The sequence below is a fragment of the Eubalaena glacialis genome, chromosome 3 (assembly GCF_028564815.1).
Source record: "Eubalaena glacialis isolate mEubGla1 chromosome 3, mEubGla1.1.hap2.+ XY, whole genome shotgun sequence".
NCBI classification, from domain to species: Eukaryota; Metazoa; Chordata; class Mammalia; order Artiodactyla; family Balaenidae; genus Eubalaena; species Eubalaena glacialis.
This window is the reverse complement of record NC_083718.1, coordinates 111,220,716-111,248,354: the sequence shown is the minus strand read 5'-3', so window position 1 is coordinate 111,248,354 and position 27,639 is coordinate 111,220,716. Positions and strand designations below refer to the sequence as shown.

Below are 27,639 nucleotides of genomic sequence, written 5' to 3'. Positions count from 1 at the left end.
AGAGGAAATCACTTGGCTGAGAAAATGTCAAAAAGTGTGTGAGCGACTGAATTTTTTATCATTACAACACTTAGCTGTTTGACCTCCTCTAGGTCATAACTGAAGGTTAGGTTTTGCTAACACTTCCTACTATAAATCCTGGTTCATTATCAAACAGCGTGTCCTATTCCTGATCCAGTATGTTTCTTAATATTTATTCACGCTAGAATATGAATATAAAATCCCCCCACCCCATCCCCACCAATGTTCCCCAAGATGATTTTAAGATTATTCCAAGTTGGATTTAGAATGAACTGGAGGCAGATGAGTCACAATGGAATAAGCAAAGGTCAGATGATTGATAGTTTGAATCCTGGCTGGCATTTCCTGTGTGCAATGGGCAGGTCCCTTCGTTTTTCTAAGCCTCCTTCTCAAGTACTCAGTGCACTGGTGTATAGATTCAGTAAAGAAATGTTCAAGTATCCTATAACAGTACCTGGGAAAGAATACTTAAAAAAAAAAAATCTGACTCTACCCATCTGGAAGTTAGCCAGAAAATAATCAGCCTGTGGCTCATAGGAATGTTCAAAAAAAATATTTATTTATAAAAAATACAATGGGATAAGTTTATGCTGAGAAATGCAGCAATAAATACAGTGGAAGAAAACAGAGCAACTCTACATCGATACATTGGCACAAACAGGAAGAGCAAACGCACCCCCCAGACCTCGATGTCTGCAGGCCAGCTTTGTACACACTCCTTTCGAAACACCACTCGGAAAAGATCTTGTCGGCTTAGGTAAGAATGAGTACACATATAATCACAAATGCACACTGATCAGGACTTTATTTAAAAATTAGCAAACAATACTGTAGAAACATTGATATATAAATTTCTAAAATGCTGCATCTTAAATTTAGTTGGCAAAGACCACATTTAGCTATAAGCATGGGTTTAGTCTTCCATGTAGAAACCAGATACTAAACTGTAAAAAAGCTTCCTATTGTTTGAAAATACCAATTTAAGTAGAGGATTGTAAAAATGCATAGATCTTTAATAAAAGAATTGACTGTACAAGAGTACTCCCCTTTCACAGTATTCCTTTTTACTTCATATGCGAGTTATTGGTTATGCTGTAGGATTTAACTGTTACAGCACTAAAAGGCAACTATTTAGGGAAGAGGCAGAAAAAGGAAAAAGGAATGTATGTAAGGCAGTATTTCCTTTAGGTACAATAAGCATTAATAGTGTTTTAGGAAGACAAGATAAAAATTACTCAAGGCTAGCTTGGTTCTCACTGAATAAAAACAACGGGCTAAATACTGAGCTCCTCTGTGAATCTAATAATCAATGCCTTGGTCTCCATATTGGTAATCTGTGGGGTAGTCATCTTGGTACTCGCCATGATGATATTCATCTGGGTATTCTGCCTGATAATCACTATCACTGATTTCCGACCCATTTGTTCCGGTCCCTTGGCTTCCATTGTGAATGACAGGTTCTGTGGGAGCAGCACAGTATTTGGGGTCATATACTTGCCGCCCAAGCCCGTACACACTCATTCCTTTCTGGGAAGCGACTTTGTTGGTACCCATCTGTAGAGAAATTGTCGAGTTGTCCACGGGTTGTAATGTTAGCTTCTGATCGTAGATGTCTCTTCGGGTACCTGGTGCTAACATCCCCGCCTGGTATTAAAACATAGTATAAAAGTTAAAACAGCAGCTAAAATCTATTCTTGTTTCTTGTGTATTTTATAAATTATGAAATTCCCATCGAATGTGAACACTAATAACTTTCATTCGGTTCAGGGGTAAAGCTAGCTCACCAAAATATCCTGATGCTGACTCTCTTACAAAGCAATATTCACTGGCTTTTCGAGCTAAGGTCAGCCCTTCCTTCAAATCCTTGCTCTGCTATAAAATTGCTATGTGGCCTCAAACAAGTTAACTTACTTTTAGTTTTAGGTTTCTCATATGCAAAATGGAGACAATACTACCTACTTTGGAATAAGAAGATTGGACATAACGAATATAAAAACAAAGCATAATGCTGGCATACCTGAAAGCTACATCTGAATGCCTATTATGACCATACACGCTATCCAGGTTACCAATTTCAAAAGTCTGTAATACATTCAACAAAAATTATGCTGAGCAGTCCTTAAGGACTTGAGTCTTTCAGAAGGCTCTGAGACACCAAAGAGCCAGCTATTTCAGAACAACTACTCCCCTCCTTTTCAGAGTACTGTAACTCACCTCATTTCTCCACTTATGCCAAGAACATGCTTTCAGATTTAATCGATAAAAAAGCAAACCTGAGTGGCAGCTCTGAGACAGTGCCCCATGTGGCAGGACATATTCCATAAAGGGTAACACCACCACACCTCATGAGGTCATGATGAAAAGCTTTTTCAAACTTTATCCCCACTCTTGTTGGATGTAAGACATGTCCCGCTCTGATATGGTTATGTGCACACCGCCTTGCGAGGTGCTGGTGATCTATTTATTCTTCACAGGAAATACTTCCATCTTGTGTGGTGGTAGGATACTAGCATTCTCACCATGCTGTATTTCCATCTCCTTAGAGTCACACATTTACCATAATGCTAGCTAGAGTTCTTTGTAAAACACCAGATAATTTTACCCACCAAATTAGTTGAGGGCTTCTTTAAAAATAAAAGAAGCATTAGAATGAGCAATTCACTTGGATTTGGAGCAAGAATACTGTAATAAACATATCTTTTTCTTCTGGTTAGGTAGAAAGGCCAGCTGTTCTAACTGCCAATAAAAGCCATGGGCCACACCATACTTGTGTGGCTACAGAAAAGGCCCTTTGATTCTTTTGCTTTCTCAGCAAATCTTACTTTCCTGAAGGAATATATATATATCGTACAAAAAAATAACCGCTTTGGACTCAGTTAATAAGAATAAGGTAAGTGTGAATTTAAATAGCCCTTTTGTACTCTTTGAAACAAGTACAAAAAGGTATTGCTTACCTGGCTGGCTCCTTTGTTGGTGCCCATCTGCAGACTAATCGTGGTCTGATCAAAAGGTTTGTCAGTTTGCATTTTGGGATCATAAAGATGCCTCCTAGTCCCATAGGCTGTCATACCTGCTTGGCTGGCGCATTTGTTGGTTCCCATCTTTTAAGTTAAAAATAAAATCACTGATTATCAGAAATCAACAATATATATGACACAAACAAAACTTTCTGTTCTACTGGAAAGATTTCTTAGAAGGGATGCAATTGACAAGTCCCTTCCAATGCTGAGGCTGCAGTCAACTAGATACAAAATCTATGCTTTTACAAATAAATTTCAAGGTGCTCACTTTAAAAAGAAAAATTTCAAAAACTTCACTGGATATAAAGCCTCACAACATAATTCATCAGATACAAACATGCACATAGAAAGAGAAGGACAGACACACAAAAAGTTATTACAGTGGCAGAATTATGAATAATTTCCTCTCCAACTCTTTCCCCTACCCTCTTTAGCACAAATAACCAAATTTATGGGTACCTGCTTCAGCCATTTAAAGGGACAGAGCAATCTTTGGCTAAACAACATGCTTTTCTACTCCAAACATATTTTGCATAAAATGTGACAGTAAATGCCAGGTGTCTTCTCTGGCAGCTTAGCAAGGGCTTAAGTTTCATTAAAATCACCAACATTTTCATGGGAAAAGAACCACATTTTATTCCTCTAACTCTCATGTCACTAGACAGAGTCAGAGAGGGGCAGAATGAAGAATCTGAACTTAGCAATATTCAGAGGAATAATAATTAACTTTTATTCCCCATTGAGAATAACATGGCTTCAGGACCAACCAGTACACCTTGTTCTACTGGTTGGGGACACATTTCTACTGCTGGTCTTTTTTCCTTAAAAAACAAGATTTATTAAAGGAAAACTTTATTACCAAAAGTCAAACCTGTCACTGGAGAAGATAAAAAAAAAACACATATAAGCAAAAAGGAAGGGAGGGGGAAAAAATCATTGAAATCCTACCATTTAGACATTCATTGTAAAGATTTGTGTATAACCATGTAGCTTTTTTAGCTTATGTTTCTGTGTACATATCCAGATACACATACATATACATACAAAAATATGCATGTTCATTTAAAAAATAAAGTTGGGATCACACTGACTATATAGTATTGGGTTGGCCAAGAAGTTCATTTGGGTTTTTTGTAACATCTTCTGAAAAACCCCAAACAAACTTTTTAGCCAACCCAATATTTTATGACCTGATTTGTTTTCCTTAATCTTTGAACTCTTGTATATCATTTTCTTCATTACTAGTTCCTTTTATGGAGCTCTCACAATTTAAACAACTGATTACTGTCTGGAAATTCAGGTTTCCAATTTCTCGCCACTGACATGATTTTGTACTGTATAAAAATAAATCCATATGTCAATTATACCCCGATAAAGCTGAAATAAATAAATAAATCCAACTCATGTAGACTCAGTCAACAGTGAGGCATCGTATCCAGCAGGTATCAGACAGTAAAGCCCTTAGCATATTAGGCATTTAGCAGTGGTGTTTTTGTGACACTCTGCAGGGGAACAACATGAAGGGAAAAAAATACCTGAACAAAGTATTCCACAGGACGGATAAATCATGCTTTACTAGGATAAAAAAATGACTTTGGTATTGAGGTTTTCTAAAATTGCTTCATTTGGTCAATAACATTTAGGAATTTATAAAGTATATTTTCTTAAAAAAATAGGACAATGTAATTAGGAAAAAAAATCATTTCCTGGAGAAACAATTACTAAGTCAGACGGCACGCCTGAGGTTTCTTCTAAAACCATCATCGTCTCGGGCTTTAAATGGACATAAATTGTATAAACCACAGAGCCATGCCAAAATATACACTATTGTATATCTATCTGTTCCTTACTTACGAGAGATGCTTTGCATGGTAAGAATTAATGACATTGAATAAGTAACTGATATGCAATACCACATTACTTACCTGCAAACCAATTACACTTTGGCCAGCTTTTAATTTTCCTTCATCAAAACGTCTTGTTTGTTTTTCTGCGTACTTAACTCCAATGTCAATGGTTGTATGGAATCCTTTTGTTTTAGCCTAGACAGAAATATGCACACTAACTAGTGATTCTGCCAACAGAGTTTTACAGAAGGAACAACAAAGAAATGATACTGTCCATAGATGAAGGTTTCATTTGTTAAGACCCAAGCTAGGGGTAAAAACACATCTAAAGCCATTCAAAAACACCCCAGCCCTCTGAAATGTGAGTATTCTGATTAAGCTATCCAGTACTAGGCAGCTGATGTCGGCAGCCTTTCCACAAAGCTAATAATTACGGAAGAGACAGGCCTAGTCTGTCTAGTCTGAACTATGAGAGCAAAGATGCAATTAATCACCAACATAGTGGGGGGTTTTTTAACCAGTCATTAAAGACATATACGTACCAGACCTGCTAGGGCCACCAGTGTGGTCTGAACCTGGGTCATGTTTCCATTCTCAAAAAGATCATTTGCTTCAAATATGTCATGTGGCTTCATACCATAAGCCTGAATAGCTTTGATAAAGTTGCCAATATTCTCCAACTATAAAGAAAAAAAAGCATACAACTTTTGGCGCTAAATACTGACGTTCATATTATCTAAGAATTCTAAGGCTTTATGACTAGGTACAAGATGCCAGGCAGAAAGCTACTTGGCAAGGATTCTCAACCAGATACGTGGTAAGCGTAGCTCTCTCTGGAAAAGGAAGAGTATTTTCATAGTTGGTCACATAATGGTCTTTTTAATATTTTTAAGCAGTCAAGTTTTTTCAGTTCTTTAAAGTCAAGATCTTCCTTACATGTTTTAAAGAATTCTGTGCCTGACCTATCCAGGGCTGGAATTTTCTTTGTCAAAAGGTACAAAATTATATTAATGCACAATTTATTATGTTTAAATTTTAATTAAAAAAATGTGTGGTTACTAAGTGTTTATCCTCATAACTCAAAGCATATGCTCAAGACAAAATATCCAATTTTACTTTATCATACACATTCATGAACTAAGACTATGCTTAATACAGTGCTCTACAGTCAACCCTTAGTTGTTATGTTAAATTCCTTGCTTTTTCCTTCATTTATCCTATGTTCTAGGACCTAGACCATAGGTTGTATTTCTCTATGTAAGCTGTGTCAAATCCTCTCTGAGAGTATACAGACTAAATACGTAATAAGAAAACTTCTAAGCTAAACATCTAATAATCACAGAACTAACTGTAAGTAATTATGGAAACATTAAAAATAACATTGTAAAAAACAATATAGTCATGTGCACAAATTTCTGCTAAAATGTCTATTTTTAAATTGTTATCAAGTTCTCACTGCATAAAGAGTAAGCGACTGGAATCAGGGGTTGCTGGTTTGGCTGTTACCTGAGGCCAGTTTAATGAGGACTCATTGACCTTCTTCACTGAGCCTGGCTGTAGCTTGTTTATGAGTCTGAAAAGAAAAGCATAAGTGATACCATATTTATTGGAACAACAAACAAGGACTGGAATGTAAAGTTGGTTCTTCTGACATCCGTAAAGGAAAGCATTAAAGACATGTGCAGAATATCAAGGTTTGACACCCTGGACTGGCAAGGTGGGCAAGACAGAGGCCCGTGGAAAGGACTGGAAGAGGGGCCACATCAGGACCAAAACTTACTCGCAGAGGATTATGCCATCTTTTAGGCCCAGCTGAAAGTTGGTGCCAATGCTCATGCCGGTCACCTCTTCTATCCAATTGCGAAGATCTTCTTCTGCCTGATGATCATACTTGGAAGCAATCTGAAATACAAGTTAACTAACTTTAGAAGTTTCACTAAAGCACCCAAAACTGCTGGTTTCTTCTGCTTTAATTATCCATTAAGACCACAGCTGTGACCTGCAGTAAGTTACACTCATTGGAGTTCACTGGCGAACCTAACCATTACAGCTTGAGTAACTAATAAAAGTTTTTGGTTAAGGAGGTGTCATACAAATTTTGAACAACACATGGCGGGAAGCTGGGACTGAGGGGGAGAAAATACGGCTCAAGATAAAACAGATTCCCATTCATGACACACAGGAAGTGACAGGGGCTAACAGTGTATTACAATATGGCACCAGCCACAGGAAATGTTAAAGATTAAGTCATCAGTTACCACATTCCAAAAAAGAGTGAGAGGGAGTGAGACCGGCAGGATTCTGATACATCCAACGATTTTACACAGTATTGCAATACCTACCAGTCTAATAGTTTTGTTGCCCGGAAAGCTCTGGTGTTTCTATGCCTTCTATTCAGCCAAATACACACTGCACCCTACACACACACACACACACACACACACACACACACACGCTTTCCTTGTAATAATCATTGTACTTACACTAGAATACTGAAATTCTGCTTCTGTATCATATTAGACTCCTCACAGGAAGGAAAAGCATTTGATTCACTTTTGGACCCTTAGTACCTACTCAGCATTGCATCTAACACCCAAACATTTAATAAAGTTAAAAGTTGTTAACTCTTTACTTACAGAATTCTACGATAAAGGCAACATTACCAACACAGATGCTTTACTATCATACATGCTAAAAATACCTGCTAAACACAGGTTTTGAAAGATCCCTTCATAATAAGACCATAAACCTCAATTAAAAAAATAATAATACAATTTAAGTACTGTTAAAGATCACATGCTCAAGTTCTTATGCTATTCCTTGTCCCAGGGTCAGTCCTTATCAATCAGAGTTATTAGGGAGAAGAACACACCTGGGAAGAAGGAAAGATTATGTGTCATTTTTCTTCTCATTAGCACAGGTGAAAGTGCCAACAACACACAGACAATGCCCAGGGGGATGGTAATCACGGTGAGCTTAGGAGTCAGCTGCAGCGTTGCTGGAGATGGAAATAATTAGTAGAAACGTTTGCTTCTGTAACACACGATTAGGTTTAATTACCGAAAGAAATGAGATGGCATGAGGACATTTTCGTCATGAAGAGGCCCTCCAAGTTCCAGTCTACCCCAGTCACAGAGGAAACCTTCCCCCTGCCCCCCACCAAGTGTGGAGGACAGGCCTCTGCTTCACCAGAGGGCAAATGACTTCACTAAGTGCTGTGTCATTTAAGGAGACAGCAAGTCCTCACCGTGTGCACTGCTTTCCAAGTTAGAGAAATGGGTCTACACCTTTGAAGAATAATGGATAATTTATTTAAGCTGTAGATTTAGTTAACCAGCATCACAAATGGAAATTCAATGCGTTTATATTTTCATGTTAAGATAACTAACACTGTGCAATGTTTCCTGGATCAAGTTTTGGTTTGGAGGTTAGTTTATGAGAGAGCTCAGGCAAATGTTAATGTGTTAATTTCCTGCTCCCGGGACCCCCGACCCCTGAAAATCGCACATCTATTCTGACTTCCTGCCAGTCTGAGTTACACTGGCATCTGGATGTGTGGACGGGGAAGGAGGAGGTAGTGATGGACGAAGCTTCTGCCACAGGGACACGCAGCCTCTGGTGCGCAGGAGGGAGCCATCGCTCCTGTTACACCCCAGACAACAGTCCTGAATGATGTACCTCCTCAACACATCAAACACATCCACTTACATACGGCACCTTTAGAAAACGGATAAATAATAGATTAGAAAAATTTAAGACGGCTATATTTTTCACACTGGAGTCTTGCTCTAGGTGGCTAGAAAAAGAAATTCTCTCTATATGAATTTGGGGGTAGGGGGAAACAGACAGAAAGGCACAGGCAAGGAAGAAAAGCAGGAAGTAGTACTCCTTAAGCATCAGCTATGAAAAGCAATATCTAAGAGTGAGTTGAATTTTTTCCAAAAGCAAAGCACTCTCAACTAGGAGATGCATTTCAATAAATCTAAAGAAACACAATATGCTAGGGTAGGAGGGGCTCTGCCTTGGCTAGAGCCTGGCTCCCCCCATCTTGCTATGGGACACTGGTTCATTCGTCTCACTTCCGAACCAGTTCCTGTCTGTACGACAGGAAGGCTGGCTGAATAAGGGCACTAGGTCTCCTCCCATTCTAAGCTGTGTGTTAAATAACTTGGTCAATCAGCAAAAATTGTAAAGAAATTCTTTCTCTTCATTTTTTCAAATGTAGAGTTGGAAGTTATGTTGGAGCTTTGTCTTTCTTGGGGGGTGGTGGTTAGTGGGGGTGGTAATTCTCAACCAAATGAGACCCATTTTTATTCAACCAAAAAAACATAAAAGCGTATTTATGTTTCCTTTGTTCAAAATGTTTCTGACAGGTTCGGTGCCGTGCCCCAAACCACGGAGTGATTACAGATCTAACATGAAATATCCGAGTAGGAACGCCAGGGAGAATTTTCATCTCCTCTGTTCACTGTTCTAATCAAGGGAATGATGAAAGAAAAATCAAGGACTGGACTCAGATGAACCCAGGTTCAAACCCTGACTCTGACTAGTTACATGTGGGGCTCTGGGTGGCTCACTGACTCAGTCTCTGAGACTTAATGTAATAGCACATGGACAGAAAAAATTCTTAAGCACGGACATGCAAAGCCAAGAGCCCAGGTGATAAACTAAAAATGAAAACTAGGTATGCTTCCACATCATATAACTATTGGTTTTGACTTAGAGTTTTCTTTTAAGTCAAGGAGCAGCAAGGATTTTTCTACCCAAATACTGCTAATAAGTGAGCTTTCTGAAGTCACGTCAGCTAAGTAGAATTCAAGATTTAGGAATGTGTCCTTTTTTTTTAAGTTCAAAATTAAAAAAGAAAAAAATTCTTCAAAATCATCTAGGGAAAAAATCTATTTCAAGTTGTCTCTTAGCTTCTGGCCTGCAGCTCTGCTCCATAGGATACAGAAATCTTAAGTTTCCTTTAAAAGTATACTAGAATACAACCCAAGCTAATATAATTATATTCTTTAACTACACAGGTTATTTTTAAATTGTTTGTTATACACATCTTTTAAAATCAAGGGACTGAGAGCAATTAAAAATAAATGTAAGCTTTGGCCAATAAACTTTATTTACTATTTTCATCTAAAAAGCCTTAATTACTGAACATCAGGCAGGAAGTAAATGCTGGTATTTCCTCCTCAGAACAAGAAAGTTAGCTTCAAAAATTACTTAATCTTATCTCATTAATACCTCATGGAAATTTCACTCCAGTCTGTTTAAAAATCACTCCTCCAAGTTGTTTATAAACATTCACTTCTTTACTATTCTTTAAGATTTATTTTATTTGACCTTCCTAAGTGGATTTCAGAATTTCTGCCTGGTGCGTTCAAGTCCACAGCAGCCCCTTGTTCCTCACACGGCCCTGCCTCCTTGCCTAAACACCCACGAATTCTCTGCAGCGGGGCCTCCCAACTCTTCTCACATCAAGACACACTTGCAAATGACTTTTGTACGGTCGCTGAGAACATCTGCTAGAGGCTTCTCGCTAAAGCTCACCAAACACCCCCACCCCCACCCCAAATACAATCAAAAAGCAAAGAAATGAAGACTGAGAAAAAAGCCTCTAGGGCATCTGATGGGATTGACCATCCTCCTGCCATCCAGTGCTTCTGAGCCCAGGGCCCATGCCCAGAGTGGCTGCAGCCTCTGCTGTCCCTGCATTCTCCTCAGAGCAGCTAAGAGCACCAGTCTGGAGTCACCCTCCACTACAAAGGCCTTTCTTCTGGATTTCTAAAATAGCACTTGTTTATTTTTATTTATTTTTTTAGGCCACCTGTTGAGGACCTCTTTTTTTTTAAAATAAATTTATTTATTTTTGGCTGCGTTGGGTCGTCGTTGCTGTGCTCGGGCTTTCTCTAGTTGTGGCAAGCGGGGGCTACTCTTCGCTGCGGTGCGCTGGCTTCTCATTGCGGTGGCTTCTCTTGTTGCGCAGCACAGGCTCTAGGCGCGCGGGCTTCAGCAGTTGTGGCTCACGGGCTCTAGGCAAGCAGGCTCAGTAGTTGTGGCACACGGGCTTAGTTGCTCTGCGGCATGTGGGGTCTTCCTGGACCAGGGCTCGAACCCGTGTCCCCTGCATTGGCAGGTGGACTCTCAACCACTGCGCCACCAGGGAAGTCCCATAGCACTTGTTTTAAAAAAATTAAACAGGTATAAGTATGTAGAGCACGCGTTCTCAGTGGGGGCTGATACTTCCCCCCAAGGGAGTGAAAACCACCTTAGATATTACAATAATTTGTGACCCTCCCCAACAAACTCTGTTCCTTTGTTTTAAATTTGGTGGAGGTCGGGAGGCAATTAGGAAAAACGTCTAAAAAGACTCTTTGGGAAAGAGACGCGGAAAACAAAGTTGAGAAACACTAGACAGAGTAAAAAAGTACAGGTCTCTCTTCACCCCTCGTCCAAATCCTACTCCCTCTCCCACCTCCCCAGAAGTAAGCTCCTGTCCTGTCTGCCAAGTCTTCTTCCAGACCACACGCACGTCTTATAGTGAATCGTGTACAAAACAGCACTAGAAAAAGATCCCCTTCAACAACACAAGCCCTGAGGGCCTAAACTCCCTAGCAGTAAAGGGAGATGCTAGATCAGAAAAAAGCCCGCTCCTTCTGGCTAAGGAGCTGTTAAGAATTGCCCAGCCCTTCCTGGCACTGAGGTCTGAGAAGTTTCCCTCGCAGAATCCCTAAGAGGGGATACTGCGTAATGAGGGAAACCGAGCTTCAAAAACATCTCCACAAACTGACCCAAACAGTGCTGTTTCACACTGTTCTATGGAGCATTTGGCCAAGACGCAATTTAGTAGAAAGATGGGGCTGTACCTGGCATGAGGCAGAGTGATGATCATATATGTAAGAGAACTGTCTGACAGCCGGCTTACACCCAGGATATTGTAGAATCTGTTAAAGAATTAAGACATGTCTTTCCCCTATACTCCTTCCCACAATACATTTTTTATCCCAGCAGTCGTTAAAACCTGAAGCAGACAGACAGGTTACTGTCTCTGGTGGTTACAAGAGTGTCCCCCAAATGTCAGTCGTGCCTGAACTCTCACTAGACTCCATTTTGAGCCACCAGAATAATCCAGCATTACCCCAAACTCTCTAAGTAAAATCATATTCAGTGTCCGCTTCCCTCTTTCGAGTGATCCTTGTGTGTCTTGGATTCTTCCTTCAACTTCTATCTGCATTACTCCTTCCTTTTGTCCTTCATTCAAATGGCCACTTTGTAACAGGCATGGTTCAAAGGCAAAGTCTCTGTCCTAAAAGCTGACATTCTAGGGCTTCCCCAGTGGCGCAGTGGTTGAGAATCTGCCTGCTAATGCAGGGGACACGGGTTTGAGCCCTGGTCTGGGAAGATCCCACATGCCGCAGAGCAACTAGGCCCGTGAGCCACAGCTACTGAGCCTGCGCGCGTCTGGAGCCTGTGCTCCACAACAAGAGAGGGCGCGATAGTGAGAGGCCCGCGCACCGCGATGAAGAGTGGCCCCCGCTTGCTGCAACTGGAGAAAGCCCTCGCACAGAAACGAAGACCCAACACAGCCATAAATAAATAAATAAATTTATTAAAAAAAAAAAAGCTGACATTCTAGTGGAAAGAGACAAATATTAAATAAGGTGTGTTAAGACATTCGTCAAAAAAAGAATAAAGTAGGGTATTTAAAATAAGGGGAGACCAGAAAGACTGGGACCACCACAGACTCAGACAAGAAACGAACAGTAAATTTCCATCTGTAACATCAAGATGCCGCTTCCCTTCCTTTGCTTTATCACTTGTCCTTGTTGATATCTCACGCAAGAGAATGAACAGGCTTTAACAGGGTTGACCTACCTTAAACCCTTCCCCCAACAGATCCTCCAAACATGTTAAAATACCTTTGCAAATTTTTAAGTATTCATGTTGGGGATACAACAGACCAAAGATCACATGCTTTGAAGTCAAACTTCAAAAACTTCCAAAAACTGTGTTCCCAGTTCCAGAGTGACATAAGTAAGTAACTTAACCCTGGTGACCTCATTTCTTGCAAGTTGTCTCCTTCCTTCCAGGGCCATTGTGAGGAGGAAGCCCATCTCAGTGTCTGACACACCTCAGAATTAACACTCGCTATTTATATCAGCTTGAGTACGGAACTGGTATGAACCAAACCCCACTGCAACCTGTTCCCTTTACCGTCTACAATTCAAAAAGAGCATTCCACCACAGACAGGCTCACCTCAGATACTGCCCATCCCCCTGTCCATTCCCATCACCACACATCTCCACTCTCCTTCCTGCCTGTGTTTGCATCCCAAATTCTCATTCTCTTCCAGATTACTTACTGCTGGTGAAAGGGATGAAGTAACTTTTTTTTTTTTTTTTAAGTGAGTCTGTCAAAAAAGAAGCAGACTCACAGACATAGAGAACTAGTAGTTATGGAGGGGGCAATTTAGGGGTTGGGGGTGGGAGGTACAAACTACTGGGTGTAAGATAGGCTCAAGGATGTATTGTACAACATGGGGAATACAGCCAATAATTTGTAAAAACTGTAAATGGAAAGGAACCTTTAAAAATTGTATAAATTTTTTTTAACTTTTTAAATAAATAATAAAACTAAAAAGTATAAAATTAAAGAAAAAAAAACAGTAGCTAGTACAAATGTTCAGTCTACTATCATCAACTTTAACCACTGGATTAAAATCAGATCCTGTGGGAATGATAAATACCAAATGTAAGACAGCAGTTTCTACAGGGAAGAAAGAATGGGATCAGAGAGCAATTGTATTTTTAATATATATTTTTTCTTTAAACTGGAAAAAAAATTTTTTAATTTAAAAAATTAAAAGTGGGTTTGTATTTTACGGGGAGTAGGGGGTAGGAATTCTAGAGAAAATCACTTTACATTGATGTCAAGGTAGATTGTGTGCCTTCTTCAAGTTCACTATAGAATCTGAGACTCATTCTATGGCATGAACTTACTAAATATTTGAGAGGAAATGACTATATATTCCAAAACTACGGAAAATCACATCTGCCTGGGGTAAACCAGAGTGACGTCTAAGGGCATTTTAAATTTTGGCCCTTCTCTGAGAGGTACAGCCAGATCTTCAAATCAAGGTATCAGCATATGGCACCAGCACAAATTTTTCCCTCCAAACATGTATAGTCAAATAAATACAAAGATACTATGACTCAACGTATGAATACTGTGAAACTGACAAGAAATGAAAGATGTTAAAATAACTTAAGAGGAGTTGGTCCAGTGCCTAAAGCGAATACTATAACTAACAAATGGTAGGAAAAATGCAGAAACAATAGATGGTCAACTTTGTCTTCTCTATCTAGAAAATGACCATCGGACTACAAAGCTTAGAACATACATAGTTAAAGGTGGATTTTGAAAGTTGAAACTTAAACAGTGAGGAAGTAATCATAGAGGCTGGATTCCCAGAAAAATCTAGACTCAGAAATAATGATTAATAAAGATGTGCACACTGAATAGCTCACCATGTGAGAAATCTTGGCAGACAGTAGTAACAGGAACCTAGAGATGGGCCCACTCCTGCCCACTCCCACCCGAAGTCAAGGGTGTCTCCACTACAGGCTGAAGAACCTGGCTGTCATGCTCGAGTGGACTACAGAGAGAGGGTGTGCACTCGGAGGGGCAGGGTAGTCATCACCAGGAGCCAGGGTAGGTATGCGAGGCATATCCAAGAACACCTGCCTATGTCTTCTTGAGGTCAAAACAGGCTTCATTCATCTTTCTACCCCTAGAGCCCATGCCTGACCCATAGTGGGTACTCAGTAAATGATTTTTTATTTACCGATAGTATTACCAGACTAGGGAAATGCCACAGATCTAAAGATCTCTCTTGTTACGGAAAGGCATCTGCATTTGAATGCTTGGTTTTTATGGGCGTCACATCTCCTAGATCTCATCTTAGATGGATCACTAGGGACATATCTGTTTTACTTTCTGATAAAAGTCCCTTATGTCTATGGCACTCCTGAAGTCCAGTTTCGTAACCCTAGAAGTAGGGCCTGGTCAGAAGGAACAACCATGCCCACTGTGCTGATCTACGTCAAGGGAGGAGGAGCTCCTAGGGATGTGTACCCGGAGGCTTAGATTTACATCTGTGCTCTTCTGTTCTGGTAGCTAACAATTTGAAACTATCGGACATACTTAATAAACTTATAAAAAATAAATTGGGAATAGTTAAAAAGAAACAAAATTCAGATTCAGAAAGATCCTAGCTTAATAAACAAATTCTTCAAGATATACGTAAAATCCTGACCAAAGTTCTAGAACTAACTAGTAATGCTAACTCAGTGAGCCTAAAAAAGCTAACGCTATCTTGGTCTGCACAGGTCTACAATTATTTATAAAATACTATTGCTCATCTTACTTGTTCGATGGAAACAGCCTCATGAGGTAATCAAGGAAAGGATTATTTAAATGAAACAGGTGTGCGAGGAGTATGTGAACTATAAAATCTTAGGCAATTAGTCACCTCTAGACTCAGAAATCAACTTGCCAAAGCAAGGATTGGAATCCTCCTTCGAACCACCTCACCAGGTGATGACACTGATCAAAACAGAATGAGTTAGTGCTTTGTAGTCAAACAAAGGAGCTAGTTAATAATCCCACTGTACCCTGGTAGTCAATTGTGTGGGCCACACTCTAAAAGGGGACATTACAAACTGGCATCAGTTTTGAGAAGGAGCAAACTGGGTGGAGAAAAGATTAGGAGAATCATACACAGCCTATCGTGAGAGACTGGTCAGCCAGGAATGGCTACATATGGCCTAGAAGGGACTTTGGGGGCAGGAGAAACAGCTTAGTACCATCTAACTATTTAGATGGAAGTCATACAGAAATTCTGAATGCCACACATAGGGCAGACCATGGATAAAAACGCAGAAAACCTAGGGAGCCGATCAGAGAGGCACGCAGGAGTGGAGAGAGCACGTGCGCCAATGCAGCAACGGTGGGAAGGAGACCCATGAGAAAGCTTGCTGGAGGACATCCTCTCACTCGGGAAGGAGGCCGGCTGGGTCTTGAATTTTATGTCACTGTAGAGATCTTGCTGAAAGGGGATCTTAACGAAAGCCCCCAGAGATAAAGGAAAACAGAGATGCTCTTCAAGTTTTTGTTTGCTTTGCCTCACCTCTAGAATATTTAAGGGTCTACACCTCACTCATCACAGTATTTGCAGGTATCCAGATTTTTTGCTGCTATCCAGGTTTTCAACACTTGTCTCCTCAGCAGGACTCTAGATGCCTCCTAAATAATCTGAGTTGGGCATGTGAATAGCACTGAAAAATCTTCCTTTCTTTCTCCATAATTACAAGGAATATCATGGCAGTAGCTTTTTTGTAGCTTGGGAATGTCTATTCATTCCTCATCGATTACTTGGCAAGTCTGCTTCATAGGATGAGTCTCAGAGTCCATTATGACCTGAGGAAGAAGGCATGAAATCCACCCCCACTGTCCCAAGTGTCAACCGTAAACTCGTCTCTCTGGAACTGGGAAACCCTTTCCGCTCCCAGACCACTGACCACATTCATCCAAGTGCTCCCAGCTGTCTACCCCAGAACAGAGTCAAAACACACATTGCCCCCTGACTGAACTACTGATGAGACGAGGGTGGAAAGGAGGCCAAGGAGGAACAGATCCCAGCATCTCAGTCAGCTTTCAGTACATCTGGAGCTCCTCTTGGGGATCCTCTTCTGCTTACTACAGCTGAGTCTGCCCACTGGAGAGATGGCTTTATCCAACCAGCGAAGAACAGAGTTGAAACACCTCCTTTAAAATGTAGGATAGATGCTGGCTAGAGAGATTTCACGGGAGTCTTACAGAGATATTAACTGTGCTAGATATCACTGCCGTTTTCTCCCCAATGAAAACTAGAGGGTGTGAAATTTCAGTGAGGTCCATGGCACTCTCCACATCTCAACAGTAAAAACTAACTCCACATTTTACCTGATTGTAATGTCATCTGAGAGCACAGAAACGTGGGGAGAAAGTGAGTTCCTCTGGAAGCACTGCACCCTCCATCAGAGTGCTGCACCGCAACACCAAGGTCCCCTGGACATTGTGTCATGAAGGCTTGCTAGGGGACACCCAAGCACAAAGAACAAAATAAGCCCAGCTTCGCATCCTTTCCAGGTCAAGGGCCGAGGGACTGAGGAAAGAGCAGTACCCAGGCTGCAAAGGGGCCCCAGCAGGACTCAGCAGAGAGAAGCAACTGAACCAACAGTGTATTCCACGATCAGGCCTTGGCCTGGACCCTCTCCTCCTACTCCTGGCTGCATACGCCATCACACATCAGTGGTTCCATGAGAAGAGGAACACAGCACTTGCAACAGAAAAGGGGATGTCTTATCCACCTCAGTTCTGTTTTCCTGGTCCTTTTCCTTTTACTTTCCCAGCTTTTCATGGTGAAGAAGCTTCTTTGCTGCTTTGCTCCCACCCACCATGTGTACTGAGCCCTTCCTTTATTTGGTCCATCAGTGGGCACAGACTACCCCCTATCTTGTCTGAAACAAGCACATCTTTGAACCTGCTGCCAGCCTCAAACACTGTCCTGTTTCTCTTTTATTTCAAGACAAACCTCTCCATTTCCTCACTTAGTACTCCTTCCTAACCCCCACCGGAAATTGGCTCTACTGAAAACGATCTCTTAAAAGGTCACCAGTGATCTCTCTGTGGCCAAGTCCAGTGGCCCGTTTCCTCTTCCTGGCCTCTCTGCAGCACTCCTGCGGCCCCCTCCCGTCTCTCTTCCCTCTGGCTTCTTGTTAAAGGACCTGGAGCTTCCCTCTCTGGTCTGCCTTCTCCTCCTCCCCTGAAAGATGTCGATTCCCCAAGTTTGGGCCTCAAATTAAAATGGTTAGGGGCGTGGTCTCTGGAAACTGAATGCTCTGTTTAGAATTCCATCTCCACCATGCCTCAGTTTCCTCACCAGTAAATCTGAGATCATTAATAGCGCTTCCATCAGAAGGTGCTGAGAAGAATCAATGACTTAATTTACATAAATCTTAAGAACTCAATAAATGTCCACCCCTAACCTTCTATCTACACTTTGCTGGCCACTTCTGTCCAGATACTAGAAAGATTTCCTCTTTCAAATCCAATATACCATAAAAACCACTTACTTGATACTACTATTTGATAGCTATTTTGATAAGAGATCATTTTGATGCTGTCTGAGCTTTCTATTTAAAAAATTATCTCATCACATAATTTATAAGAGATGCCCTCGCCCCATTCTTTGGCCTCATCTCATTGCCAACTCCCACTTGAGTCTGGTGGGGGTGACACATGGCGTAGGGGTCACAAATGTCACTGACTCAAGACTTGAAAATAAAGAACTAAAGCAAGTGACTTGAATTTTGACAAGGCTGCTTTGATAATTTTATTTGTTCTTAACATCAAGAGGAGATCTTCCTTCTCTTCTGAACCACTGGTGGGAACTATACAACTGTTTAGACAGCAAGTTGGTAATACCTATAAACACATTTAAATGTTAGGTCAAAACTTACACACTTTTCCACACAAGTACTTTTTAAGGCAATATCCACCAGTAGGGAAGTAATGAATAAATACATAGCGGAAATCCACACAATAAACTATAATTCACTTTCTAAAATGTTCAAATGATATTTAAAGTTGTACAAGCAGTTGGGTGGGGCTAAGGGATGCAGGATACTTTCACTTCTTTACTTTTATATTTTGGTACAGTTTGCATTCTTCTTGACAAATATTTCATTCACAAAATAAGGATCAAAAAAGAGAAGAGGTTCTCATAGGCAAGGAAGGTGGCATCCCAAGGTAGATGCATCATCTTCATGCAGAGATGACTTGTCCGTGGTCATGGGCTCAGCAGGGATTCGGACCCAGGTCTGGCTCCAAAGTCTAAGGCTTTTCCACCACTGGACGTTCTCCCTCTCCCACCCCTCTAACCAAACTGAGATAGGAACTCTCTAAGCTATACACAGAGAACATAGCACGGGCAACTACACCGCTTGCAGACAGAGGATCAAGAACCAGGAACGGGGTGGTGGCTTAGACACTGTGGCTTAACATAAAGTCCTTCCAACACATGGAGAAATGAGAGTGCAACCAAAAGTAACCACCACCACCATCACTGTAGCAGACCGATACACCGTGAACTTGCTGCGGCTTTGATTCAAACCAGCCCTGGAATCTGTAGTCTCAAAGGGCGTTGCCAGCATGGTTCAAAAGTTCACAGTAAGAGATTTGGCAGAGATGCCTCAGACTTTAATTCTTCCCCTGGCCCCTATAAAAAGGAGCTTCCTACCGCATGCATGTTTTAGAAAATGCTGTAAGACCGACTGCAGAAGAGGATGTCAATAGCAGAGTTGTCACTGAAAGGAGAAAAAGAAAATGGAAAAACGAAGCCCAGAGAGGAAGAAATTTAGGAACGAAAGCCTGGCTGGCAAAGCCCATGCCTGTGTTTGTGTGTGTGGCCGAGGTGAGGTTGGGGGACGGGGGTTTATTCAACATCCAGGCCTCTGAAGAAAGGGAAAAGAAGAGACAAATGCATGTCCATTCAGGGGGAGAGATCTGGCTGTGTGCGGACTCCGAAGAGCAGCCCTAAGGTTCCAGCTCAGCTGCTAAGGGCTGAGGACTCCAACAAGCTCAAAATATGCTATTTAATATAAGTATAATTTCTATACTCGATTAGAAGTATGATTGCTGTTGCTATTTTTGCATCCAAAGTAGAATCACATGTTTGAATTCTGAGAGACTCACTACACATGGTACTGATTATTTTCTCTACTTCCTCCCACGTGAAACAAAAGGAAGGAGGGAAAACTGCAATGATAAAGCACTCTCTCTATCCATTTGTAGAGCCTTCTGCAGCGCTAAGCAGGCAGAGAGGCTTGAGATAATGAAGAAAGATTAGTGTGCAAACATTTGAGAAGGGGAGAGAAGAAACAACAGTGATATCATAGCCAGCATGCCTAGCCACCACTCAGCAGCTAGGATCCCCTAGAAAATGTGTGGGGGAACAGAGGAAAAGGGCCATAAATGCTTAGCTTATGACTTGCCCAGAAGAGTCCTTCCCAGCCCAGAGCGCCTTCTCTTTTCTCTGCACTCACATCCCTAATTCCTGGCCTTCCCATGGCAGATGTGCCCGCCCAACAGTGCCCGTGCTCACACCCTGAAGCTTCCTGGTCCTGGGAGGAAGGAAGATGTTGAAGAGGTCCCCTCCCTACCACCCGGGGGAAAGCTAGGAATTAGGCTTCTCTACTCATGGACTTGCTTCACACAGGTCTAGGTAGATCCTTCCAAAGACCATTTAAAAGTGAAGGCCTCCAGTGACAACACTACAAGGTAAATATGTTTATCAGTCCACTGTGGAGGAATACGAGCCCTGTCTGAACCAAGAAATGAAAGATGTGTCTTGTCTAACAGAAATCGACTTCTTAGGAAGAAAAACCCAAGTAAGCACGCCCAGAAAACAAGGCCTCTAGCTCTACACAGAAGTCCGTGGCCCTGTGGGCAATGTGGACAGAGTGAATACAGGCAGAGAGACCCTGGGATTTCACTGCAGTAGTGCATCACAGGCTGCCGGGGGAGGAGGCTTGGACTAGGACTCTGGGGGCAGATCACAGTCCTGACACAGAAGCGAAATCGAGAGGTACTGCTTGGCTCTGTGGTCCCCTATTTGCCAGAAGCCTCATTCAGATACAAACAGATTTGTGCCTGAATGTCCAAGTCCTGGCGATAATCTCAAAATCTAGAAGATAAATCAGGAGAACACGGGACCGAACCTACCCAGCAGAGCAAAATGGAACAATTGCTAACATTTACATAATGTGTACTTTTGGTTCTAGGCATTATTTGAAACACGTTACGTGGATTGTCTATCCTGCTTATTTCTCCCCAAAACCCTATAGAGGTAGGTACTAGCATATCCTCATTTTACAGATGAGACACAGACAGGTTACTTGCCCAAAGTCACAGGGTAAGAGGCAGAACCAAGATTACAACCCAGTCAGTCTCCAAGGCCACCAGGTTCTACTTTCTCACTGAGAGGAACCTAGAGGGGACCTACCCGACATCTTCAAGTTCACAAAGATTCCCATGGTCATGTTTTTATAAAATGTGCAAAATTCTTTTGTACTATTTGTAATGATAAACCCTAAACTATATAAGCTTCAGGCCCCACAAACAGTGTGGATCAACCCCAGGCTCAAAAAACCCTTAAGAAAAACTTGAGCACAAGTACATATGAATAATAGCAAAGAGCCCACCATGGCTACGAGTTCAGAGTTAAGGAAAGCCAATGCACGTGGTATATGCTATAGAAGGCTAATGCCTAGAAGAAAATGAAACTTGCGGAAAATTCTAAGAACAAGCTCCTTTCCACCACCTAGTCATATTGAGATGAGAAATAAACATTTCCTCTCTCTCTTAGATATAATGGTCATAATTGGCTGAAAAACCAAAACCATCCAATTGTGCTTCTTCTTCTTCTTTTTTTAAATTTTTTTTAATGTAACAGATAATATTAACTGTGGTTCCCGATATACTGTTAAGTGAAAAGAAGACACTCACTAACCTCATGATTCCACCTGGAAGGGGAAAAGGCATAGGGAAATAGAGCATATGCCTCTGCTTGATGATGGTAGCAGCAAGGTCTTCATTGTCAAGCTTATTTTTGGAATCTTAAAGAACAGAGGCAAAGGAAAGAGTATAAAAAGCTGTAGATCACAGGATAGCGAGCTTGATAATGATCCCCATTACTATTCCAGAGTAAATAAGTCTGAGTATTTTTAAAGAGGTAGCATGGTACCTCTTCTCAATTCAGTAAACTGTCTATTTCTTTAACTGTTTTGGTCAAGACAGGAAAACAAACCAAGAAAGCAGGCAAACCACAATGGCACATCAGAAGGGGCCTCTACTGTTCCTCCCTAATCTGGGAGTCTAAGAAAGAACTTCAGCAACAAAGAAGGAATTATCTTACTGATAAGTTTTCAGTGTAATATTAACTAATAAAAGAAATTGCTCAAGAAAAGCAAACTATAAAAATCACCATGTCCTTCAAAAACATCACACTTGCACCACAGAATTCCTTTACACAGACTTGTCAAACATGGTTACTTTCCAGTTTCTAGAGATGGTAAAATCTACTCCTGATGGGTAAATTAATGAAATCAGCAAATATTTATTGGGCATCTACTATGTGCCAAGTTATATTCTAAAATATAGATCTTGATATATCTCATCAGTGAATAAGATGGAGATCTTATCGCTGGTGGAAAGAAACAATAAACAAAAAGTTCTGAATTAAAAACCTATTTCTGGGGAATTCCCTGGCGGTCCAGTGGTTAAGACTTCCTTCACCTTCCAATGCAGGAGGTGCGGGTTCGATCCCTGGTCAGGGAACTAAGATACCAAATGCCTTGCAGCCAAAAAACCAAAACTAAAACAGAAGCAGGGACTTCCCTGGTGGCGCAGTGGTTAAGAATCCACCTGCCAATGCAGGGGACACAGGTTCAAGCCCTGGTCCGAGAAGATCCCACATGCTGCAGAGTAACTAAGCCCATGCGCCACAACTACTGAGCCTGTGCTCTACAGCCCGCGAGCCACAACTACTGAGCCTGCACGCCTAGAGCTGGTGCTCCACAACAAGAGAAGCCACTGCAGTGAGAAGCCTGCGCACCACAATGAAGAGTAGCCCCCCACCCCCGCCGCTCGCCACAACTAGAGAAGACCCAACGCAGCCAAAAATAAATAAATTAATTAATTTTTTAAAAAGCAATGTTGTAACAAATTCAATAAAGACTTTAAAAATGGTCCACATGAAAAAAAAATCTTAAAAAACCTATTTCTGAACTGTAAAGTTAAAAAAAAAAAGCTAAAGCTAAACCCATCAATACATTTTTACCATGATTCTGTTCCTCTAGCAGAAAACAAGGCAGACCACCTTCGAACACAGTTTACAACAGGAGTCCACAGACACCCTGGGGTTACTCTGATCCACAGAGCAAACCAGTTGTCCAAGAGGCACTGGGCTGGTAGGCCGGCATGGCCTCATGGGACATTTGGTCCTATTTAATTATTACTATATGATTGTTTAACCTACTCTTCAATGACTTACAATTTTAGTAATAAGCCTTCCAAAATGGTTTTTATCTGTTGAGGGATACCATTTTGAAACCAAGATTCTGTGAGAAGCTACTTTGCTCAAATCAGACACTCCCTGGGAGCAGAAACTGTTAGAATGTGCATTCCAATTCCATTCTTCTTAGTATCTCAGTTAGACTCCTCCCAAGAAACATGCCCAGGTAAGATCATTTCAGCTTCACCCACTCCCGCCCCACAACTAATTTCCTCCACATTCCCTGAGACCTGTAAGAAAGCTCCCGGCACCATGTGCTCTAAGACTGGTGAGGGTATGCTTCACTGCATCCTCAGCTCTACAAGAAAGTACCCGACTCCAACATCTTGTTCAGAGCCAAGTGTCAGGAAATGCTGTGCTTCCTTTTGGGACCTGTCATGTTGCCATGGCTTATAAGGCACAGAGGTATTTACCTTTGGTCCCCAAGGTGCAGTCAAGGGCCTGGCGTAACCTATATGATACATGTAAGACCTTACTACTTTACGAGTGTTTCCATCCCTCACTCAACTATCTACACCAGTTTCTATATTCCGGACCTTCTACTCCACTATAGTCTTGGTAGATTGCAAGTTATGATCCTTTTCTTGTCATTAGAGACATACTGATTATATCGCAGGCTGAAGGATTCTACTTTTTTTAGGCTGTTTTCAAACATCTTCTTGCCTATTAAAAAAAAGTAAGTTTGTATGTTCTACCAGGTATTATTATCTTATCAAACAAGTATCTTAAATTTACTGACTTTTCCCTGAAATTTTACTAATTAAAACTATCTAAGATCAAATACTTCCTCAATTCAAATATAAAAAGACCAAAGGCTTTTTTAATAGAAATGGAATGCTTAAAGAGGCAGTGACATACAAGTCTAAGAAATATAATACCAATACTAGTTTTCTATTACTAAGAACTAATAACCACAACATAGTCATTGAGTACTTACTGCAAGCCAGACACATCTCAACAATGCAGAGTTTAGAGGTGGTAACTATCACTTCCCCCATTTTACTGATTAGGAAACTAGGACAGAAATACCAAATAATTTGCCCAACATCATTCAAGGCAGTAAGTGGCAGAAGGGGGATTAGAACCCACATCTGCATCACTCCAAGGTCCATTCCACACTATCTCCCCCCACTTTGTTAATGAGGTTTTAAGAAAAAAAATTAATATTTAAGCAACATATCAGTTATGCAATACATAAAGAAAAAGCAGGAAGAAATCAAAAGGTGTGCAAACCAAGCAATGACAAAGATCATGTTCCACAGACCCACTCAATCAGGTGGTTCTGAGCCCTCAATTGAAATGCAGTATCTCATACAAAGGACTAGCAAACATGGATATTTGATTTCCAAGCCCAGAAGAGATTAAAACAGCATTAAATGAATAATCATGATGCCAGGAACTGACAGGTGAACAGCAAAAATAGCGGGCAGGAGGGTGGACAATAGTGACATCTAGCAGAACATCCCTAAGTACCTCACTAAACTAAGATATCACTCTTAGAGTTAAAATTCTTAGAATATTCCAACATTTTTCTGTGATCTTGAGCAAATCCCATCTTTCTGAGCTTCAGCATCCTGATCTGTAAATGATGTTGGATAATCCCAGGAATCCTACCCACCTCAGAGGGCTGCTCTACTGCTGAGATCAAAAGACTTCCTATGGGGCTTCACTGGTGGCGCAGTGGTTGAGAATGCGCCTGCCAAAGCAGAGGACACGGGTTCGAGCCCTGGTCGGGGAAGATCCCACATGCCGCGGAGCAACTAAGCCGGTGCGCCTCAGCTACTGAGCCTGCGCTCTAGAGTCCGCAAGCCGCAACTGCTGAAGACGTCAAGCCTAGAGCTGTGCCCACAACAAGAGAAGCCACCGCAATGAGAAGCCCGCGCACCGCAACGAAGAGTAGCCCCCGCTCGCCACAACTAGAGAAAGCGCGCGCAGCAACTAAGACCCAATGCAGCCAAAAATAAATAAATAAATTTATATATATATAAAAAAGACTTCCTATGAAAGAATACTGTATGAAAGGGCCATATAAATGAAAGGGGTTATTAAGGATGGTTTGATGCTTAAAGGGATAAACTCACAGTTATATAAACCTAAAGTTTAACTTTCCAAAGGTTCTGAAAGCTGAGGTTTTACTATTTTTAAAAACGTATAATAATTACAATGATCTAGCCTCAGTCCACACATTTCCTTCAGTCTGCTCAATGATAAGTAGGCAAAGGGCAGAAGTTGCTTCATTAGTCAGCCAAAAGAAATTAACATGGATATGAACGTCCAAGAAAAGTCTCTAGAAGGACTGCCAAAGTTATCAGTACCTCATTTACAATGCAAAAGGTAGAGACTCAACTGTTGCCAGCCAAGAATCACAAGAGCGAATTAAAATTAATGTGCACGAGCCAGGCCAGGGTATCACATCCAGCAGTTTGGACATGCTGAGTCCTCTGAAAGGATTCCTAAAGCTCCGCTTGCAAACCTTGGAAAGAACGGAACAATATTCTGCAAGTTTTCAATTGGTGGGGTTTGTAATCAATCATACACAAACCACTCACTTTTCTGTTCTTTACAAAAATGTTCAGAAAATCGTTTTCTAAAATGGGCAACACACTTGACAAGGTAAAAGATCTAAATCTCAATTCTGGATACATAGACTAAAATAAACTCCTTGCTTCAGAGATTGTTTAGAACTTATTAACAACTGAATGACAATATGATCTGGAGACTATATAACGGGGTGAGAAGAGCCACAATTCTCCCTTGGGGTGTGACAATGGTGCGCTTCATGGCCTCTACATAATTCACTCCACAGCGCGTACACCCCCAACGCTGCGATGTTACAACTCTGACAATGCCAGTGAATTCTACAAGCGGTAGGACGGTGCGGTGGCAATCCTGACATGCTTCGGCTCCCGGGAGGTTAATGGGAATTAAACCACAGCAGCCCTCCTTTGTGGCGCTTTGGCCAGAACAGCAGAAAGGAGACAATGAGCGTTCTGTGCGCAGTTCCGCGCCGATTGGCTGCTCTCTCCCCCCAGAAACCCCTGATGTCATGGGCTTGGAATGCAGGGAGGGAGGAAGGAAGGAGAGGATTTGGGGAGGGGGACGCCTCTCATCTCTTTCCCAGACCGAAAGTACTAAAGATAAACCCAACGCATTCTTATGCTGGGCAAAGTGGCAGAACCGAGGTTACCAAAGCCCAATCACTCCAAACTACAGCCCGCCTCAGCAAATAAACCCTAACAAAAGCAACCCACGAAGATTTCCTTGATATCGTTGAAGTCTAACGTACTACAAACTTCTCAGTGTTTTATAAAAATAAATCTCAAGTCTACAGCAGATACTCCCAAAACGGCGCACTCAGGCTTTGTCTCCGCTTCCCGCAGAAGCAGCAGCAATTGGCACCGGTATTCGACAACCGTGAAGGGTTCTGGACGGCTCCCGTTCTTCCGGTGGTCCCAGAGGTCCGTGCGTGGGATGCTCAGCGGTCTCCCACCCGGGAAGAGGCGAGGAACAATGGGGAACCCAGTTTGGCCATGTAACCGCCTAACTTTACTCACACACTTGAATTCGGCCTGGGGTTTGGAGTAAGAAAAGGTTCAGGGTCGGCCAGGAGCCCGGGCCGGAGCGGGTGGCGGAGGCTGCTCGCTGGGTCCCTGGCCGCGCGGACTGACCCCACCTAAGGGCGAACGACCACGCAGGAGCGCCCCCTTCCCGGAAGGGTGCGTCCTGCAGCCGCAGACCCGCTCCTGGAGCCGAAGGCAGGCGCTGCGGGATTCCAGGAGCCCGGGAACCCACCGCCCGCCGCCAGTCCCGGCCCGCAGCGCTGGAACAAAGCCAGAAGAGAGCCCGGGAGCCGGTGCTTGGAGCCGGGGACAGGTCGGGGACGCGCGGCGACTCTCGCGCCGCCCCGACATCTCCTCTCCGCGAAGCCCGCCATAGACAAGGCGCACTGGGCGAAGCGCGGCCCACGCCACCCCCGTCCCAGGGTCCCCTGGGCGGCGCCCTGCATCCCACCTCTGGCCCCGGGGTCCTGCCCCACCCTTGCCCAGGCGTACCTTGTTCTTGACTTCGGCCGAGAGCCCATAGGAAGGGCCCTTGTTGAAGTGGGTCATGATGATTCGGTCGGCGGGAAGAGGCTGAGCTCTGGTCCGGGGGTTTCTCGCACTCGGCTTCCCCGCTCCTGGCCCCGAGGAGTGGCCGCACCACAAGATGCTCGGAGCTCGCTCCCCTGGGCGGCGCAGGAATCGCCCGGACTCGGCGGCGGGACGCGGGCGGTGCCTCGGCTACTCAGTCGGACGAGGTCCCGCAGAGCCTCCCGGTCGGCTCCGGAGTCCCGCACGAACTGCCCCCCACCGCCTCCTCCGGACCTTCAGGGATTGGCCGACTAGCCCGACCAATGGAGGGCCTCCTCCTCCCGCCTCTCCCGCGAGGGGGCGGTGCGGCCAATTGAAGGGCGGCGGGCGCGGCGCTCCCTCCCCGCGCGGGTCCCTGGACCCCGTCCCCGCCCTCACGCCATACAGGCCGGCGGCGAGACTGCCCCTCCTCCCGGCCCGGCCGACAGGGCAGCGCAGGCGGAGGCCA

At 42.7% G+C, this 27,639-nt stretch overlaps 2 protein-coding genes across 2 annotated transcripts in view; one reads left to right on the top strand and one right to left on the bottom strand.

The window, feature by feature from the left end:
- Window positions 1-9,406, top strand: part of SLC44A3 (solute carrier family 44 member 3) — a 91,957-nt gene extending 82,551 nt beyond the window's left edge. Inside the window, exon 16 of the mRNA XM_061183845.1 lies at window positions 9,262-9,406. The gene's annotated coding sequence lies outside the window, so the exon portion shown is untranslated. The remainder of the gene's footprint in view (window positions 1-9,261) is intronic.
- On the bottom strand, window positions 560-27,416 carry CNN3 (calponin 3). Its single transcript, XM_061183852.1, has 7 exons — window positions 27,114-27,416; window positions 6,669-6,790; window positions 6,395-6,461; window positions 5,431-5,568; window positions 4,967-5,083; window positions 2,976-3,122; window positions 560-1,665 (listed from the first exon to the last, which is right to left on the bottom strand). Exons 1-7 carry the CDS (start codon window positions 27,168-27,170, stop codon window positions 1,321-1,323), a joined length of 993 nt encoding a protein of 330 aa, XP_061039835.1. The 5' UTR covers window positions 27,171-27,416; the 3' UTR covers window positions 560-1,320.
- Window positions 27,417-27,639: the final 223 nt, after the last annotated feature.

Bases quoted from the DNA above. Each gene is read 5' to 3' on its own strand.
- CNN3 (XM_061183852.1), bottom strand. From the start codon at position 27,170: ATGACCCACTTCAACAAGGGCCCTTCCTATGGGCTCTCGGCCGAAGTC. The intron at 5,084-5,430 runs GTACGTATATGT...ATTTCTGTCTAG, and splicing joins TGGTGGCCCTAGCAGGTCTG to GCTAAAACAAAAGGATTCCA. The intron at 3,123-4,966 runs GTAAGTAATGTG...TTAACTTAAAAG, and splicing joins AAAGTGTAATTGGTTTGCAG to ATGGGAACCAACAAATGCGC.